The 17,406-nt window shown below is 46.6% G+C and overlaps 1 protein-coding gene across 2 annotated transcripts; it reads left to right on the top strand.

Moving 5' to 3' along the window:
* The first annotated feature begins 327 nt into the window (after positions 1–327).
* Positions 328–16,594, top strand: POLG2 (DNA polymerase gamma 2, accessory subunit). 2 transcript variants are annotated; one of them, XM_056127605.1, is made up of 8 exons: positions 328–888; positions 6,510–6,666; positions 6,796–6,901; positions 8,015–8,188; positions 8,889–9,029; positions 11,935–12,015; positions 13,993–14,093; positions 16,395–16,594. In XM_056127605.1, exons 1-8 carry the CDS (start codon positions 354–356, stop codon positions 16,558–16,560), a joined length of 1,461 nt encoding a protein of 486 aa, XP_055983580.1. In that variant the 5' UTR covers positions 328–353; the 3' UTR covers positions 16,561–16,594. The 2 variants fall into 2 exon arrangements, with proteins under 2 accessions (XP_055983580.1, XP_055983581.1); XM_056127606.1 differs by lacking the exon at positions 13,993–14,093 and having other exon boundaries at positions 16,395–16,438.
* The last annotated feature ends 812 nt before the right edge of the window (positions 16,595–17,406 follow it).

Here is a 17,406-nt window from a genome sequence, read left to right as displayed (position 1 = left end):
TGGTCTTGCGGCCCTGAAATGACGGAGCTTTAGAGAAAGCGTTTCAGTGGACAGGCGGTAAAAGTAGCGTCCACGTCATACTTGGAGAAGCGGGGCCGGCAACAACTACACAGGGAGTGTGCCGAAGGCTGATTGGAAACTACTGGGACGCTCTGACACCGCCGCGGGTGGACTAGGCCAGGCCGGCTCGGGCCGGGGCCGAAGCTCCGTGACGCGCTTCCGGGGGCGGGGCCGGGGCCTTCAGACCCGCGTGCTTCCGTCGCGCCTGCGCAGTGGCTCTCGAGGGCCCTGGTTGGGGCCGTTGACTGCGATCGACCCGCTCTGGAGCGCTGCGCGCCGCACCGTGGAAGGCGATGCGCACGGGGGCGGCCGTCAGGGCCGGCCGGAAAGTCTGCAGGTGCCTGCTGTCTGGGTTCGGTGGTCGTGTCGGCGGGGGCCCCCCGGAACGGTGGACGCAAGAGAGGGGTCTTGCCTCCGGAGGGCCGCCGGAGCCGCCCCGGGGGAGCGAGCCGGACAGCGAGGCGCTGCTCGACGTGTGCCAGAGACGGCATTTCCTCAGTGGCACCGGGCCGCCGCCCCGCCGAGCCGAGCTGCTGAGCGGGCACCACCCCGGCCTGGGCCCGCTGGGCGTGGAGCTGCGCCGCAACCTCGCGGCCGAGTGGTGGGCGGCGGTGGTGGCGTCCCGCGAGCTGGTCTTCCCCGTGGCCGCCCGCCACCACGGCCACGGCCACGGCCCCGCGCCGCCCGGCCAGCGCGCCTTCAGGTTAGTCCCCGCAGAGTCTCTCCGCGCACTCTTGCAAGACAAAGACCTGAGTAAGGAACAGCTAGTAGCAATGCTTGAGAACTTGTTAGAAACTTCTGGGAAGCTCCGGGAGACCCTCCTGCACGGTATGCCTCACCATTTCTTGCTTCCACATAGTGTCGGGGTGGAAAAAAACCAAAACATTCTCGCTCGATTTCGGGGACGGAGACTGGCCCTTTGTTCACGTGCTACAGAAGTCACCTGGTCCTCGTCTTTTGGAAGTAGGCGGGTGAGTCCTAACCGAGGCTTCATCCCTGGAGCAAACCGGCCGGTGGAATCGGTAAACTGATCCCCAAAGGATCCGTGTCAAGTACCCAGGACGCGCCCATTTCCACGGGGCAGCCCTAGAACTTTCACAGTCCGGTTGGGCATCCTGCCTTTAGGACCCAAGTTAAATCACGTGTTTGAATCATTGCTTCTTCGCCCAAGTGTTTTACAGATACTTGCACAGTGATGTCTCCATCTCAACACGCGATAAAATTAAACAAAACCTCACTTTTCTAGAGAAAAAAAAAGCCTCCCCCTCTCCTGCGAGTTTTACTTATTCAGCCTAATTTTGTACTCTTGTTTAAACAGCCCTTTAGGTAATTTTTGACTCTGTAGAAGCTTCGTAAGTGACACAGTGAATACACTCAAAAATACACAAAATTCAGGGGAAAATCAGCATGTTCTTTGCAGGATGAGTTTGCCAAGATTCTGACTATCAGTTTTCATTAAATGGTATTATTAATTTAATCATGTTCATGGTTCCCTGAAAATTAGTGCCCATGTTGTAATCCACTTAGAGATTCCCTTAACAAAATAAAAATTGGGGAGTTTGGGGCCTGAGCAATAGTACAGTAGGTAGAGTGTGTGCTGTACGTGACCCATCCAGGTTAAAATTTCAGCATCCCTTATGGTCCCTTGAGCACCATCGGGAATGGTTCCTGAGTACAGAGACAGTAGTAACCAGGAGCATCTTTGGGTCACTGTCACTGTCCTCCTGTGTTCATCAATTTGCTCGAGCAGGCCCAGTAACGTCTCCATTGTGACAACTGTTACTGTGTTTGGCATATCGAATACGTCACGGATAGCTTGCCAGACTTTGCCGTGCTGGCGAGATACTCTCAGTAGCTTGCCGGGCTCGCAGAGAGGGGCGGAGGAATCGAACCTGGCTCGGCCAGGCCGTTCGCGTACCAGGCAGACTCCCTACTGCTGGGCTATTGCTCCAGCCCCATCTTTTGGGTATGGCCCCCAAACAATTAAAACAAAACATGGAAAGTTTGACCATTTTGATTTGTACTACCTTTTTAATAATTCTATGATGACTTGACTTAATTGGAGTTAAATCACTGCTAATTACCGTCCAAAACAAATAAAATTTTTCTTCCCTAGTAGAAAATGAAAACTCATTCATCCAAGCATCTTGAAAACGTAAGCCTACTTATTATCCAAATTCTTTGGTTGTCTCATGTTTCAGTTACATGGTTTATTGCTGACTTCTATTTACAGCGTCCTTGTGTATGAATTCTTGGGATAGCCTCTGCTTATGAATAGTTTTTTTACATTCTGTCATTGTCTTCAAATATTTCTGCCCCATTCTTTCTTTTATCCTGGTTTTATTTATTTATTTATTTATTTTTGGTTAGGGGACCACATCCATTGATGTCCTGGGGCTACTTCTGGCTTCATGTTTGGGAGACCAGGCGGTGCCTGGGATCAAACCTGGGTCTCCTCATGCAAATGGAGATGGATTAGCTTTTCCGCTCTCTCTACAGCCCTTTTTCCCCCCACTGAACTCATTACACGGGTTAGATTTTTCCCTCCATTTTTCAACTTTTAAGCATCTTTTTGGGGGGTACTGGGGGCACCACCCTCAGCTATACACCTGGCTTACTTTTGGCTCTGTGTTCAGGTAACTCCTGGTGGGACTCAAGGGACTATATATGATGCTGGGGATTGAATCTGAGTCAGCTGTCCTAACTTCTTTACTGTCTCCTCTGGTCCCTCTCGAACACCTTTCTAAATCTCAAAAAACAAAAAATCTGATTCTAGAATGTATTTTCCTCAAGATTATTTCTCTTCCCTCTCTTTCCCTTCTCCTCCATCCCCTTCTCCCTCCGCCCCCTCTTCCCTTTTTTTTTTTTTTGTTGGTCATTTGAACTTTTCTCCTGATAGTCTAGGTAACTTGAATATCAAAGTTGTAGAGGACTGAGGCTGTGGGGCATTTCTCTGTCTGTAGGGTATGCCTTTGCTTGTTGCAGGCAGCTAGCATGGAGCCCATCTTACTGCAGCTCAGGATTCAGGTCACTTGGAGGCTACAGGTTCAGTCTTTCCTCTTCCCCCCTGCACCCAAGGAGGAGGACTTTGAAGGAGACCTTGAACTCAGGGAATCATATGAGGTGCCAGGGATTAAACTTGGGTCGGCCTTGTGTAAGGCAAGAGCTCTACCTACTATACCGTACTATCTCTTTGGCTCCAAATCTTGGTTTCTAATGTAAATCGGTGCCAAAGGAATTATTGATTCCAGATCTGGGACAGAGAAAGTACAAGGCACGATTGGCCCATTTTATGGTTCTAGAAGTCAAAGAATTAAAAGACTAGTAGGATCCTGTCAAAGAGACATAAGCTGATTTAAGGAAAGCTCCCACCGGCTAAATTTGAGACAAATCTACCATTAAATGTTCATGCTAATCTATCATAATCCATTGAATAAAATTAAGAATCTCATCAAGAAAACAAAGCAAAGGAGCTGGAGTGATAACACAGCCGGGTAGGGATTTGCCATGCCCACACAACCCAGGTTGACCGCACCAACCCAGGTTGATCAGTATCCCTGAGCAGTGGGATTACCAGGGATCAGGATTAATTTTTGAGTACAGACCTTGGAGTAACCCCTGAGCAATGCTGGGTGTGGCCCAAACACAACAACAAGAAAAACCAAAATAAAAGCAACAAAAATCTGTTGTTTTGATTTAAAAAATTAGACTCAGGATCAGAGCGATAGTACAGGGGGTAAGAGGTGCTTGCCTTGCATGTACCAGGCCAGATTCGGTCCACAGCACCAGTACCCCATACTGCTCCCTGATTCTCCCCAGAAGTGGTCCCTGAGTGCAGACCCAGGAGTCACCGTGAGCACTGCAGGGTGTGCCTCCTTCCCCCCCCCCAAAAAAAAATAGGCATGGACTGGAGAAATAATAGAGGAAGTAAGCGCTTGTCTTGCATGCAGCTGACCTTGATTGGTGCAAATCTTGGCACCACATATTGGCCCCCAAGTACCACCAGGAGTGATTCCTGAACAGAGTAAACCCTGGGCATAACTAAATATGACCTAACCCCTAACCACCTCCTACTCTTACCCCACTCTGCCCCCCAAATTAGGCTGGTGGCAGAAAAGTAATGTCAATTTTATTTACGCACACACAAAACACAAACCTCCCTGTCCTCCAGCCCTTTGGCAGTGACGATCAAAGCTAGGGATTCAGAGACAGTGCAATCCATCTAATGCTGAACCACATCCCTGGTCCAGTAGAAAGTGTGTGTGGGGTTGGGGCATTGGGGGTGTTGCAGGGTAAGGGGCACACCCAGTTGTATTCATGGTCTGCTCTGACCTAACAGCCCAGGAGGCCGTGCGGTGTTAGGGACTGAACCCGGGCCTCTGGAATGCATAGGAATGCATTCCAACCCCAAGCTTTCTGGAAAGTATTTTTCCAAAAAGTATTTCTCGTGAAGTTATGCAACAAATATAGAAGGAATGATAGAAAAAAATCTCAACTTCATGATGTTGTAACCCCCAGTATAATAAATAAGAAACAGCACCGGGAGATCTCTCTCCTCCCTACCCTTCCCCTTATTTCCTAAATCAAACCATTCTACTAACTCCTGGCTCTGAACTCAGGGGTCCTGGTGTGCTCGGGGACTATATATATGGGGTGCTGGGGACTATACCATGATTGGCTACGTGCAAGGCAAGCGCCTTACTATCACTGTCAGTACTCTCACTCCAGCCCCCTAAAACTATTATGCTTTTTAAAAATTAGGGGGCTGGAGCAATAGCAAAACAGGTAGGGCATTTGTCTTACACGTGGCCAACCCGGGTTCAATTCCCAGCATCCCATATGGTTCCCTGAGCACCCCCAGGAGTAATTCCTGAGTGCAGAGCCATGAGTAACCCCTGTGCATCACCAGGTGTGACCCAAAAAGTAAAAAAAAAAAAAAAAAAGGATTGAGAGCTACCTCAGTGGGCTGGAACAGGGTGTGCATGAAGGAATCTCCAGCACCGCATGGCTCCCCACCCTCCCGGGCACAGCAAGGAGCAACCCCTGAGCACAGAGCCTGCGGGACCCCTTGAGTATTGCCAGTTGTGACACAAAAGTGTTTAAAAAATTTTTTTTGTACCTTGGGCGAAAGATTATTGGAGAATAAATATTCTCTACCTTGAAGTGGGTAATAAAACGGGTTTTTTTAGTAGTGGGATAATTTGATATAATGTTCCTCCTGTTGGGAGTCAATAAGACACATATCAACTATGATGTGATATTTATCTTTGCTAAAATGATTAACCTAAATTAAATCGTAAGGAAATAATTACACCGATCTCTATCTAATATGAAAGATTCCGTAGCTGAACTAAACTCCAATCAAAAGTCAGTGGCACTGGGGCCAGAGTGACAGTACAGCGGGTAAGGTACTTATCTTGCAGGAGACTGACCTAGGTTTCATCCCAGTACTCCATATAGTACCCTGAGCCCCGCTAGCTATGACCCCAAAACCAAAAAGCCGTGCATGAGGCCGACAGGGTTTGATCCCTGGCACCCCATATGGTCCCCTGAGCCTGCCAGGAGTGGTCCTCAAGCACAGAGCAGCCAGGAGGAAGCCCTGAGCACTGCCAGGTGTGGCTCAAAAGTAGCGATATAAAACCAAAACCAACCAAAGAGGAAGGCGCGTGGGAAGAGTGTAATGTTGAGGTTAAGCCGTATGCCTTTCATGCATTCAGCCTGTTTGCCTGATGGCCCCTGAGCAGTACTTTGTGTAGCCCTGCGGGGCCCCATGCACCTGGCACCATAGAGGGCTTCCTGAGCACTGCTGGGGATCCTCCATCCCTCCTTCCCCGAAATAAAATGGTAGAGAGGGAGGACTGGATTTGGTGAGATCCAAATGCAGTGTGACTTTATGTCATTGTTTTGCTATGCTGTGCAGGGAATGGAACCCAGGGCCTCACATATGCAATACAAGGGCTCTACCACTAAGCCACATCCCCTCGTCTAGTGCATGGACCTTAATCAGGGATAAAGAACAGCAGTAAGTAACATTTTGGGGAGAAGTAGCAAGAAATAGGCTGTCAGGTATTAGGTAGAATTGTGCTAGCGTGTTTAATTTTTTTTTTTTTTGGTGTGCTAATGGTATGCAGAGAATATGTTTAACTTCTGAAGAGATGCTGAAATGTTTTGGAGTGAACAAGAAAAAAGCATGGCAAATGTTGGCAATTGGTCTAGGTGAAAGGTTTACAGAATTTTTTTTTTTTGTACTTTTCAATTTGTGGATTTTAAAATTTCCCCCAAATTGGGGAAAATTCCTAAAATAAGTGGTAACCAATCCAGATCGACCTTATTAGATCCATGCTACTAGAAACTGCTGTGTTCGCATTGTCATGTTACTTATCAAAATTAGCAACATAGCTCAGGACTGTAGACTAGATTGATCCAGGGGTTGGTGTGTCTTTTGACAGGTGCCTTGGAACATTATGTCAGTTGCCTGGATCTGGTAAACAAGAGACTCCCCTATGGGCTTGCTCAGATTGGAGTATGTTTTCGTCCGATTTGCGATACCAAATCAACTGCTGAGGGTGTTAAGGATACCACATCAACTGCTGAGGGTGTTAAGAGGTACAAAGCGTGGCAAATTACTTGACCTTGTGTTTAAGTGACCACAAAGCAGTCATTTTTTTTTTTTACTTTGGGAAAGATGATGTGATTTTCAAATTAGTTAATATTTACCGTTTCTGATCTCCAAAGAATTGGTGAGACGACAGAAGCTTCGCTGGTATGGTTTACTTCAGCACGAACTGCAAGCCAGTGGCTTGACTACTGGTTACGGCATCGACTCCTGTGGTGGAGAAAGGTAGTATAATAATTAACCTTCATCTACTAGTTAGTAACTAATTATTTAATGCGTTCTCTGTAATAAGTGGAATTTTATATGATGTAGCTATGTTATGAGAGGTAAGTTAAAATAAATCAGCAGATACAAACGAAAAACCCTAGTGATTCCCATTGTTCCATGTAATAGCAACTTTGGTAAACATGTCTGTTATCTCGCTATTGCTTAGAACCTTTTGTTGATAAGCCTTTACTTTCCTGATAAAGTTCAAATTCCTGCCCTGTCATGAGTGGTTGATGGAGAGTTTGAGCTTTGCCCACCACTCCTTTAGCTTTTACTTTCGTGTCCTAGCACTGAACTCCCTGTTAAATAGTTCTGTAATTTACAATCAAGTTTTGGTATATACTGGAGGTAAAAGAGTTGAAATATCAGCATTTTTGTCTCACCATTCTTGTTTTTCTCCAACTCCTAAAATCCCTGGGCACTTACCTAAATAAAATGCAGTCACCACAAATAGTTAAACACTTTGTCAAAAAACTAAGAATGGTGAGGGCTGGAGAGAGGTCCAAGGGCTGAGTGCATGATATGTATGCAGAGGGCCTGGTTTGATCTCCAGTACTGCATAAGGTTACCTGAGCACTGCTAGGAGAGATCCCTGAGCACAGAGTCAAGAAGCACCCCAAGACCTCCAGGTGTGACCTGAAACCAAAAACAATAAACAATAACTAGTGAGTGTGTGATGCTTTCTGCTCTGTTAGTTCCCGGTCACCTTCCCTTTTTACTAACCACAGAAACGTACATTGGGGAAAAAAAACAGATTTTTTTTTTAATTCAGTCTGTGAGGAATATTTTTTAGCAGTGTATACATTCATGCTTAATTAAAACCTTTAAAACCTTGCCATTTTGGAATTTGACAACCTTCATTCAGTTGTTGCATGAAGAGTCTCGGTCAGGGGGCAGGGAACTGACTCAGGGCTGGAGCCCAGGAGCCTCAGTTCTGGTAGCTGAGCACCCCTGGGAGCAGCCCCCAAGCCCTACCAGTGTGGCCACAAAACAAAACAAAGCAAGAAAAAGTCTCAGGCAACTTACTCCCATTTATTCCAGTTGATGAGACAAACCACCTTTCTTTTCCAGTTTGCTGCGAGTCCCTCTAACTTCAGCAGCGGCGATTGTGAGGATGAAGAGGGACGAAAAGGAATCAGCCTTTACTACAGTTTTCCCTGGGGGAAGGAGCCAGTAGAAACCTTGTGGAATCTGGGGGATCAAGAGCTTTTACGCATGTCTCCGGGAAACGTGTCTCAATTGCACGTATGTTTGACCCTTGGCGCCTGTGGACCCGTTATCCAGTTCTCTGTGACCAGAAAAATAGTAATCCACTGAGACCATCCTGTCTACAGAAGTCTCCACAAGTGACAGATTGTCCCCAAGTATCCTTGATGAGCCCAGTAGGTCTCATAAGGATCTCGTGCCCTCATATTTTCTGGGGAAAGGTCATATCGCCTCCATCCTAGTCTCCATCTTTCCTGAGCTTCATAACCTTGGGGGGATTTGGGGAGAAATCCAGGCCAGTTGCTTTGTAGAATGGCCCTCAGTTTGGGTAGCTCTGATCTTCCAGTTGCTTTGTAGAATGGTCCTCAGTTTGGGTAGCTCTGATCTTCATGATTCAGATCTTTTTCCTTAGGAATAGCTCTTCTCAGTGCATCTGATAACATCTGGTTTCCAGTGTGTGTGGGGGGAGGGGCGGGGGGGTCCCAGGACTGAATGCACAGCCTCACACATACACAGCGTGTGTTCTACCACATTCCCAGCCCTAATAATAATAACCTTTGCCACTCGCTAATATGGTAGTGACCAGGGCTCTCCAATATAAAGTTGATTGTATTTAGTAATGATATAATGGAGTTTCTTAATTCACAAAGTCTGTGTTATGACTTTATACGTTTTAGTAGGTAACTTTCAGGGATAGTTCTATGAAATGATACTTTATTTTTTCTGTGTTTCTGTCTAGGGTCGAGATGGACGAAAAAATATCGTTCCTTCTGTTTTATCCATAAGCGGAGACCTGGATCGGGGGATGCTGGCTTACCTCTACGATTCTTTCCAGCAAACAGATAACTCATTTACAAGAAAGAAAAATCTTCATAGAAAGGTGCCTTTGATATTTCTGATAGACTTTGGAAACTGAAAGTGTATGCTGCCCCCTTTTTTTTATGTTGGTGTGTTTGTTTTCTACAAAAAACTTGAATAATTTATTGGAGGGCCTCCTAAGTGATATTCCCAAGAGTACCAAGAGAGTGGGGTGGGGGGAATGCATCCTCAACAGCACCCAGTCACCCAGGCCTGGCATTCAGTGCTTGGGCCCCAGGATGTGAGATGTGGTACTGCTCGGGTCTTGCAGTACTGAGACCTCCAGGGCTACCCCAACAACACTTGGGGGTTTCCAGGGACCATGTGTTGCCGAGGATCCAACCGGGGTTCTTTCTCCCCAGCCCCAATAATAGATTTCTTTTAGTGCTAGTAACTTTGGGTTTAGAATCTGACTTCAGGACTGAGCATGTTCTCATAAATGAGAACAATGCATTCCTGTTTGGGTACCAGGCAGCTCGATGCCACTCTCTGAGTCTTCCCCTGCATTTCCAAGAAATGGCACTCTCCGTTTCTTCCAGAAGCTGAACTTGGCCCTATGGGTGTTAGAAGGACGGAGCCCAGCAGCACTTGTGGGCTTGACTTGGCTGCTCCAATCAACCCACAGGAGGCTCTTTCTATGGTCACAGGAGCTAGGTGCAGGATTGGGGCGAGGGAAAAATTTTGCTTATTTTAGATAGTTTAAGCATTTATGTGGGCTCAGAATCAAAAGAGAGAGGGGCTGGAGCTATAGGACAGCAGACAGGGCACTTGACTTGCACGTGGCCAACCTGGGCTCAATCCCCGGCACCCCATATGGTTCAGGAATGATCCCTGAGTGTAGAGCCAGGACTAACCCCTGAGGAAAAAGAAAAGAATAGAAGAGTTAAAGCTACAAAAAGAAAATAGCTGACTAATTAAGCCAGATTTTGGAAGAAAAAGGAGGAGAATCAGAGTGGGCTCAAGAGTACACGTGGAGGGATTCATCTTGACAAGGAGTTATTTGAAAGAGCAGGAGAGAAAGAGGTGATGGGAGAGATACAAATAGGCTCCCAGGCCGCTGAAAGATGTTTTCTCATACCCTCTATTTTCTCAAGTTAGGAAACAAAATTATTAGCTTAAAATGTAGGGGGGAGAGAGGGTGTGAGTGACTAGGGTTTAAAATGGGATCAGGACCAAAGCAGTAGTACAGCAGCCGGAGCTTGGCTTCATTCAGCTGACCTGGGTTTGGTCCCCAGCACTTCATATGGTCTCCCAAGAATTACCACCAAAAAACAAACAAAATAGAATTTCTTCACAGTGTCTCAAAGTGTGCTATACCACGCCCTGTGGGAGGTAGTTGCAGATACAGCTGGAGGGTAGCAGGGGATGGGTACTTTCCAGGGTACTTTCCAGGGTTCCTCCCAGTGATTTCTTTCCTGGTAGGGGGTGACGAGCTGAATGGGTTTGGGACCCCCTGCCGGGGTGCTAGGATGTGATCAGGGAGTGCCCAAACAGGCTGGAATGTGGCCTGTTGAATGTGCTCAGCTCTGGCGCCACTGTCCGGGTGGGTGACCTGTGCGGTGCTGACTGACCAAATGGCCGGAAGCTGCCTTCACCCCTCATCCAGATTGTTAGCAAAACCTGTCCGAATCCACCTTCACCAGGGAGCCTGAGTCTGGCCATTGCTTTCCTTTGGGGTGGGCAGGTATTGTGTATGGGCCCCCAGGGCCTCACACCTGCAGTGCAGCACTCTGCCTGCCCCGCTTTTAATTCTGGCCGTTGCTTAGCACCTCCAGCACCCCCACTCCGCCTCCTTCCGTGGAGTGGGCCTTGGAAAGGGACCTGTTTTGCCTTGGGCTGGGTCTCTGCCACCACAGCAGTGACCTCTGAACTCTAAACTGGAAGTAACAGCCGAGTACAGCCAGTGTGGCCCCAGTGCAAACAAATACTCCAGCAAACGCCTCATCAGAGGAAAAGCCAAGGCTTCTAAAACTGTTGGGGTTTTCTGTTTGTTTGAGGGCCACACCTGGATCGTGCCCCGGGCACCATGCAGTGCCATGGGTCAACTGGGTTGGTCACATGCAGAGCACCCGGCTTCTCACTGGCTGCTTGTGGCTCCATAATCGCTGAATGATCTCTGAGCACAGCCAGGAGTAAGCTCTGAGGACCACCTGGTGTGGCCCCCAGATTACAAAATCAAAGCCACAATTTTAAAAATGCACATTTCATTTAGGTCAAAAGAAACTTGGAAAAATTGATCTTCTCCACCAAATACTATAGCCATATTTTCATATTAATCCTGATAACCCACAAAACACTTATTTTATTTCTTTTTTAAATGTTTTATTAGTGAATCACCTTGAGGTACAGTTACAGATTTACAAACTTTCATGCTTTCGTTTCAGTCATACAATGATCCCTCCAGCAGTGCCCATTTCCCACCACCAATGGTCCCAGCATCCCTCTCATCACTCCCACCCTGTCCCCCCCACCCCATCCCACCTCTGTGGCAGGGCATTCCGTTTTCCTCTCTCTCCTTTTGGGACAAAACACTTATTTTCGAGGTCTTCCAGTTTTTGCCTTGAAATCAAGACAAGGCAGTAGATGTTGTTACGGAGAAAAGACAGAAGGAAACAGATAACTCAGTTATCAGTATCCACGGCTTCTGGTCCTTGACCAGGAAAGAGTCGTTCGACATATCCCAGCTGTGAAAGCCTTGGGGAGTGTCCACGGATGAGCCCGGGGCCTGGCCTGAGTAGGGAGAGCAGTGATGCAGGACGGGAGAAATGAAGGTGTGGGAAATGGCAGGAGTCCCAAGCAGGACGTGGGGGAGCCACAGAGCGTTGCCCACCTTTCCTCCCACAAGACACCTGTCACTGAGCAGCCCGTGCTAGGTGGTACTTGGCCACGGTTAATGAGTCGTGTTCTCCTTCCCTTCTGTCTCTTAGGTGCTTAAGCTTCACCCTTGTTTAGCCCCTATTAAAGTGGCAGTGGACATGGGACGGGGCCCCACGGTGGAACTAAGACAGGTAGGTAAAGTGCATTTTTATGAATTATTTTAATTATTTTGATCATCATTCTGGTATAGTTAAAACTTTTATTTTGAGGGGTTAAAGGGATTGTCCCGGAGTTAAGGTGCCAGCCTTGAATGCAGCTGACTGGGGTTTGATCCTGGTCACCTCGTATGGTCTCCCAGGCCCCCAGGAGTGATCTCTGAGTACAAAGCCAGAGTAAGCTCCCAAGCACCTCCAGGTGTGGCCCCCAAACAAAATTAATTTTGATCTATCTGCTGTTTTTCCCTTAGGTGGGTGGGTGTGGGGTCCTCTCGTATTGTCTGCTCTGCCTTTGGCCTTTCTTCCTTGGCAGCTGGCATGGAGTATCTGTCCACGTCTCCATTTCCGGGCTGTGTGCTTCTGCGGTCACGCCCACAGGGCCGCCCACTGCGAGGAGCAGTTCCCTATTTCAGCCTCGCCTGCTGCTGGCTGCATTGTTTGTGCTCCGGCCAATGGCGTCAGGGTCCCCTTCCCGTGTCTTCAGCAGCACAGAATGTTTGTTTCTCCCTTCCTTCTTGCCTAAGATAAATTTTCTGCTGGTAACCACTAACTTCTTAAAACCTCTCTGTATGTTCACTTTTTTTTTTTTTTGGTGTGGCAGGGGTGGGGGGTGTCACACCCAATGTTGCTTAGGGCTTATTCCTGGCTCGGTGCTCATGGATCACTTCTAGATTGAACCCAGGTCAGCTGCATGCAAGGCAAGTGCCCTACCCTAGCACTCGTACTGTGGTAGCAACTCGTCCCATTTTACCTGTTTACTAACTGAATTGCTGTCTATATCAGGGATTCTCAAACTGTCAACTACCTTACCACCTCTTTTCTCTGCTGTGGCTTTTCCCTGGGAACTTAGAAGTGCAACTCCCTGGCCCCCGCCCCAGGCATGCTGTGCCTGTCGGGACGGGGCGTGAGGCCAAGCCCTGTGCCTTTCTGCCCTGTCTCAGGCGGTGCCAAGGCTGCAGTGTTTGTGCTCAAAGCAGAGCCACTCCGTCACAGGGAACGCTTGGCTTATGGCTGAGGCAGAGGGGGCGCAAGCGACTTCTAACGGAGGAGGAGGAGGTCAGGGATCTCTGCTCAGTGAGGGAGAGCCCAGAGTGAGTGGGCCTGGACACGCCTCCCTCAAGTTTACTGTGCGGCTGACTCATTATTTCCTGTCCGGCCTCTGCCTCCAACCTTTCGCTGAAACCAGTCGCCATCTCGTCCCCCTGAAACCTTTAACTCGTTAGCCGCAGGAAGGCGGCTCTCCTGCTTCTTGTCCTCCTGCAGCTGTCCCCTCAGTTTCCCTTTGGTTCCTCCTCTTCCTGGCGCGGTTGGGGTCTCTGCAGGCTCATGTCTCAGCTCTCAATTCAGATTGACCAGCCCTTTGGACATCTGCATTTTGGGTGTTGGTTGTTTTTAAGGTCACACCCAGTGGTGCTCAGGGACACTCCCAGCTCAGAGCTCAGGTATTGCTCCCGTAGTGGGGGACGTAGTGGGGGACGAAGGGGTGTGGACCATAAGGTACCAGGGATTGAACCCAGGCGTCCTGCAAGCAGAGCATGTGCTCTAGCTTGTTGAACTGTCTCCTTGATCCTGGACTTCTATTTTACTCCGGTTAAATCTGTTTTGGCTTTCTTTTTGTTTGTGTAAAATATGGTAAACTGGGACTCGAGCAGTAGTACAGCAGATAGGGCGCTTGCCTTGCACACAGGTCACCCAGGCATCCTATATGGTCCCTGAGCACCGCTGGAAGTAATTCCTGAGTGCAGGGCCAGGAGTAACCCCTGAGCATTGCCGGGTATAGTCCAAAACAAATAAAAAGAAAAGAAAGTAGAAAGTATGTTAAACAGCATTATCATATAATTAAGGAAATTATTTATCTACTTTTAAGATTAAGAAAATGAAAAAAAGTTAAAAATAGCATCACCACTCTAGCTACTTTTATTTCTTATTTGGAGCTTCTATGTCTTACCCTAGGTTTGCCAAGGGCTATTTAATGAATTACTGGAAAGTGGCATTTCTGTGTGGCCTGGTTATTTGGAAACTGCGCATTCCTCAATGGAGCAGCTTTATTCAAAGTAAGAAGTGACTTCTGTATTAACAGCAGCTAAAAAGTATATTCAGTTTTTGTTTACATGACGTTCCCCTTATGAGTAAGAAAATCTCTCAAATATAGATTATATAATTTGAAAATCAGTTTAAGCGGTAGGGCATTTGCCTTGCACATGGCCGGCCTGGCTGAGCCGGGTTTGATTCCTCCGCCCATCTCGGAGAGCCAGCGAGCTACGGAGAGTATCTCACCCACAAGGCAAAGCCTGGCAAGCTACCTGTGACATATTCAGTATGCCAAACACAATAACAACAAGTCTCACAATGGAGATGTTGCTGGATCTGCTTGAGCAAATCGATGAACAACGGGAGGATAGTGCAGTGCTAATAATTTGAAAATATCCCTAACTTTGCCCAAGTTAAGGCCACCATTTTCTCTTGCCTAGATTGCAGAAATAATCTAATTTTTTGTCTCTAGTCTTCCCCAGTCTTCTTCCTTTAACTTCTGCTTTTTTATATGAAGTAATATATTCTTCAGTCCTGTGAATTTTTTTTTAAAGTCTCATATTGAGTAACATTTTGTAGGTGAAGAATTGTGAAACTTTTTTCTTCAAGGAAGAACTAACATAGAAGAAAAATAAGGCGGGGAGGTTGTGTTGTTTTTTTGTTTGTTTTTCCACCTCTTGTTTTTGTTTTGTTTTTGAGGTGCTAAGGATTAAATTCATGGCCTCACACATGTAAGGCAAGTGCTAGACTGCTGATCCACATCCCTGCCCCTGGGAAAGAAAGGTTTTTGTAGGTAGAATAATGAATACTTTCATCAACTCTAAAATGAAGGGGGGGTATTGGAACTTTAAGACCTGTAGACCAGTGATTTCCGATTGTTGCTCTGTGGGTCAGTGCCAGTGTCCAGGCATAAAGATGTTGAAACTCCCCACTATAGACCTAAAACTAGCAGGTTAATTGTTCTTTCTGTGGTAGAGCTTTCATTGCCCCATGAGATATTGTTGGTTTTAAGGCCACACCTGATAGTGCTCGAGGCTTACTCCTGGCTCTGTGCTTTGAGGTCACTTCTGGTGGGGGGACCATATGTAGTACTGGTTTGGCGCATGCAAGATAAACTCCCTACCTCCTGTACTATTGCTCCAGCCCCTCCCCATAATATTTTTATTCAACTTTTTTTTTTGTTTTGGGGCCACACCCAGTGATGCAGTTACTCCTGGCTCTCCACTTAGGAATTACTCCTGACAGGCTCTGGGGACCATATGGGGTGCTAGGAGTTGAACCCAGGTCAGCTGCATGCAAGCCCTACCCACTGTGCTATCGCTCCGGCCCCTCAACATTTATTAAGCACCTAGTAGAGCTCACATACGTTGAGAAGCAGTAAACAAGACTGAAAGGCTTCTTGAGCTTAATAAGTTTAGAATCTAGTGGGACAAACTAGAGAATAAGCAGTAGATAAATAATTATGGTAGAGTCTAATTGAAAAAAAAAAGGGGGGCTGTGAGATTGTGTGAGTAGAGGAGAGGCCAGTGAGGATAAAGCCCATTCCTGCTAAACTAGAAACTCTTAAGTTAGCATGGTAGCACTGTCCTCCCGTTCATTGATTTGCTCGAGATGGAACCAGTTACATCTCCATTGTGAGATTTGTTGTTACTGTTTTTGGCATATGGAATATGCCACGGGGAGCTTGCCAGGCTCTGCTGTGCGCGCAGGATACTTTTGGTAGCTTGCCGGGCTCTTCGAGAGGGATGGAGGAATCAAACCTGGGTTGGCCCGTGCAGGCAGACGCCCTACCCGCTGTACTATCGCTCCAGTAAGTGAGGAACTTAAGGAACGTTTTAATTTCACTAAGAACATGAGAAGGGTTTGTTAGATTTTTTTTTTTTTTTGGTTACGCTCCCAAGCCTTGCCTTTGAGTTTTGTAATTCTGGAAAGGGCCATGAACTCTAAAGTAATTAGAACTGGGAATGTGGTGATTCATTATTCATATTTGTGTTCCTTTATTTTGTTTAACTCCTTTTCATCTCCCCCCAAGTTTTGATGGGGATATTGTTTTTTTGTTGAGCTATGTGAATGCTTCATGTGTCTTGGATTGTACCTCTTTTTTTTTTTTTAAATTTTTGGGTCACACTTAGCGACGCTCAGGGGTCACTCCTGGCTCTGCACTCAGGAATCATTCCTGATGGTGCTCAGGGGACCATATGGGATGCTGGGAATTGAACCCGGGTCGGCTGTGTGCAAGGCAAACGCCCTACCTGCTGTGCTATCATTCCAGCCCCCGGATTGTACCTCTTTCTGATAAAATTGATTGACCACTTTTTTCTTAGGTATGATGAAATGAGTATCCTCTTTACAGTCCTGATCACTGATGCAACTTTGGAGAATGGATTAATACATCTGCGAAGCAGAGACACTACCATGAAGGAAATGATGCATATTTCTAAAGTAAAGGACTTTTTAGTCAAATATATATCATCAGCTAAGAATGTATAGAACTTACTATGTATAATAAATATTCTCCTTTTCTAATTTTGTTGTCATATTTACTTCTTTTTTCAATTTTTTTTAACCCCTTAACTCGTATGAATCATTTTGATCCTCTTTTAATTTGGCCTTGATCAGTGCCTAGGTCAGCCATTCCATCTTCTTCCTTCATTAGAATACTTTTATGAAAAAATAAATCTCATCTACTATTTGCTTAGATGTACAGGAAAGCTGTAGACATATATGCTGAGTCCATCCACTTTAAAGTCTTGTTAAATCAAGAGGGGAAGTTAAGAGGTGAACGGGGAGTAACGGATAGGTGTCCAGGGCCTCAGGTACAGCAGTGGTGTCGAGGGGTGGTGTGTGTGTAAATACACACCACAGCGCCAGCACCCCTGAAAACATGAGATCCAAATTACAGCAACTCAATTTAAAAATATGTCTGTCAAGGGGGCAGATGAGGGGGTGGGAGGGAACCTGGGGACATTAGTAGAGGGAAATGGACACTGGTGGTGGGATTGGTGCAGGAGCAATGGATGCCTGAAACTCAATTCCAGATAATAACTATGTAAATCACAGTGCCTTAATTTAAAAAAAAAATTAAATTAAAAAATAAATTGCTCTTTTGACAGTTATTGTAGTTTTCAAAAAAATTTATTATCTAATATCTAGAGACTTTCTATTTCAGTTTCTCCCAAAAGCCCTTGGTCCCTTTACTGGAAAACTGTGTTTACTGGAAAACAGTGTTTACTGGAAAACAGAGACCATCCTCTGGGGATTGGGGCGGCTGAATTTAGAAAACAGCCTTTGTTTCTAGCCTTTGCAACATGAAAGCTAGCAAATACATGTGTTTTC

This window comes from Sorex fumeus, unplaced genomic scaffold (assembly GCF_029834395.1).
Source record: "Sorex fumeus unplaced genomic scaffold, SorFum_2.1 ptg000063l, whole genome shotgun sequence".
Classification (NCBI taxonomy): domain Eukaryota; kingdom Metazoa; phylum Chordata; class Mammalia; order Eulipotyphla; family Soricidae; genus Sorex; species Sorex fumeus.
This window is presented reverse-complemented; position numbering and strand designations above follow the sequence as displayed.